Source organism: Habropoda laboriosa, unplaced genomic scaffold (assembly GCF_001263275.1).
Source record: "Habropoda laboriosa isolate 0110345459 unplaced genomic scaffold, ASM126327v1 scaffold9, whole genome shotgun sequence".
Taxonomy (NCBI): domain Eukaryota; kingdom Metazoa; phylum Arthropoda; class Insecta; order Hymenoptera; family Apidae; genus Habropoda; species Habropoda laboriosa.
Window position 1 is genome coordinate 2079336 of NW_017100191.1, and position 2868 is coordinate 2082203.

Here is a 2868-nt window from a genome sequence, read left to right on the forward strand (position 1 = left end):
CACGATATAATTTGAACAACATTTACTTATTAATACTTATTGAGTGATTAATTTAACCCTTATAGTGCCGAACAACGATACATCGTTGCGTATGCGATGGCGCTTTACTATTCGCATCGCGACAGAACTCTGTCTCAAAATAAATTTATAAAACGTTATAAATGGTTGAATAAATAAATAAATAAATAAACCAAAAAAAATGATAATGGTATTGGTAATGGAGCAAATCTACTCAAAGCAATGCTGTTGTAGCCTAATTAAGCGTATAATAATATAAACTATATTACATTGTAATCAGAGGTTGGTTGAATAAATAAATAAATAAATAAACAAAAAAAAATGGTACAATGCAAAACAAAACAATGCTGTTGTAGCCTAATTAAGCGTATAATAATATAAACTATATTACATTGTAATCAGAGGTTAGGTGTTGTTTTCATCGTTATCAGTGAATATTTGTTTAATGTAACATGTCGTTTGTACCTAGTATTGATACGGAATAATTGTTCCAATTGTACTGTTATTTCATTTATTTATTTAACTGGTCAGTAATTTGGGAGTAATCCTATTCGTGAGAACAGTCTAAGGTAATTAGAGGCGAGATATACAGCTTTTGTTTAACATAATTCATATTCGAAAACATCGGAATAATCCTCTCACATTATGCGTCACAGTTTGAACAGATTACCGTCCCAAAGTGTCACGAAGAGAAAAGGAACTTTTGAAAAACTACTGTTTAATTCATCCAAATTAGGATACCTAATTCATTACTAACAATAATTTATCGACAGCTGTCTGGTGACATTAAACAATGAAACGGAAGCAGTGTGTCCTAATTAAAACACAGCCTCACCTCCGACAATTTCTGTCGAACATTCCATGAAATTTGCAACTTAACCTAGTTTAATGGAACGGCCCTTTCTTTATTCAAACAGCTTTTATGATCTCGCGATAATGTCTGTAAAAGTAGTCACAAATGAAACGTGCTGTTTGATCGATTAATATTATAGATCCCGGTTAATCTGTGTTCAAATAAAGACCCGTAAATTACCGATGGATCGAAAGCCCGTGTATTGTTCGGTGGTTGAATAAAATCGCGAAAAGGGTTACATTTTGAACGAGGAGTTCGCTGAACGTTATGTACATATTGAATTTTCCTGGTCGTTCTTTAGTTGTTCCATAATTCCACAGTCTTCCCCCGTAACGCATTCATCCGTCGAATTAATCGCGGCCAAATGAACGTTAGGTTAGATATGACAAAAGTGTGGGGATTGCGGGGAACTGTTTTTGTTTCGGGTTATCGTATTTACAGGAATTCGTAGTTGTCGCTCGCGACAGCGAGTATTGCTGCTCATTAGCTGGCTAATTAATTCGGCCGATACGACTGACAAGAAAGAAACAGGGACACGAATAATAGAATTTGTGAATCAATTGAAATTTCGAGAAAATGTAATTATTCAAGCGAACGTTTCGATCGAAAGAACGTCCTCGAAGCTTCAGATTGCTCAGTTTCGTGAATGATAATTGGAAAAATTCCGTTTAATCTTTGACGTGGGCGAAGAGTACTTTTCCGAACTAAACCTTCGAATTTTTGTTTCATTATTTTTGCAATGCGACATTTGTACTGTTAGACTATTTCCGAGATTAGAAGCTATTTTACGACGGTGCATTAACTATACGAAGTTTAGTATAATTTGTGGAATATTAATTCCAATTCTTCACTTCCAATTCTAAACTTCACTTCAAGAGCAAGTGATTATTAATTTTAACACGAATAAGCAATATTTTTCTGAATCAAACTTTGGTCGAATAAAATGTTTTCCACGTTTGAGGACGATCTACAACAGTGCACTTACCGTAACGATTATTTTCAACCAAAATTTCAAATGAAACAATCATCTTTAACGAATGAGAATTAAGAAAATATGTTCAAAATTTTTCTACGATTTCTACGCCCTAAAGTACAAAGTTATAGTAAATTTTGAAGTAAGAACGAAAGAGAATATCATTCTCGTGATTGAATAATCTGAAAATTCAACACGGACACGGAAAGGGTGTTTAGGTGGTGCGATTTTTCATCCTGGCCACGCGTTCGTGGAAAGGGGTGGAATAAATTAGACCGCGGCTGTTCGTACACAACTATTTTACAAGTTCCACAACGGGCTGCGCCAGCCGCTGCCTTCCAATGATCAATATGCACCACGTGAGATAAATAAATTTCAATGGCTCGCCGCAGAAGCTTTAGAATTCTCGATCCGGTCGGCGCCATTTGTCATGTCGAACGCGCGTATCGCATAAACGAGCGTGAAAAATACACAAAAGGGGAGTTGAATCGAGTTCTTACCTTGCTGCCGAATATGAGGCAGAGCAGCAACGTCACCGTGAGCTGGGTGTGACAGAAAAATATCACGTACAATAAATCCGGATTGGCTGGCGACTGCAAGAACAACCTGCAACCAGAAAGATTGCGCCTTCTGAACGCTCGTTTTCAAGATAACGCATCGCTTTTTATGACTTAGTCGTCAATTTTGCCGGATGCTTCAGGAAATCTTCTTATTTTCTTTATTATCTATGTTATTTATTGACCGTACAATTGGATTTTTGTGGTGTTAGAAAGTGTATATTGGTGGCTGAAAGTGTCACAATAAGGTCTAACATATATGCGTACTGTCCGACAAACCTAAAGTGAAGCCTCTGACGTCACACAGGGGCTAAAAGTGGGAGATGTAGGGATAGAATAAGGCTATCGCAGTTACTCTTAGGTCTTCCCTTATAGTCGGCCAATAGAGATAGGATAAAGCTATCGCACTTACTCTTCTATGAACAATAGATGACGATCGGGTCTCGTTCGAGCAGTCGATAATTGAT

General features: G+C 36.8%; 1 protein-coding gene across 1 annotated transcript in view; it reads right to left on the reverse strand.

The window, feature by feature from the left end:
* Nucleotides 1-2868, reverse strand: part of LOC108580263 (probable G-protein coupled receptor 158) — a 199729-nt gene that overhangs the window by 16189 nt on the left and 180672 nt on the right. Inside the window, 1 exon segment of the mRNA XM_017943973.1 lies at nucleotides 2345-2450. Coding sequence (XP_017799462.1) covers nucleotides 2345-2450 — 106 coding nt within the window.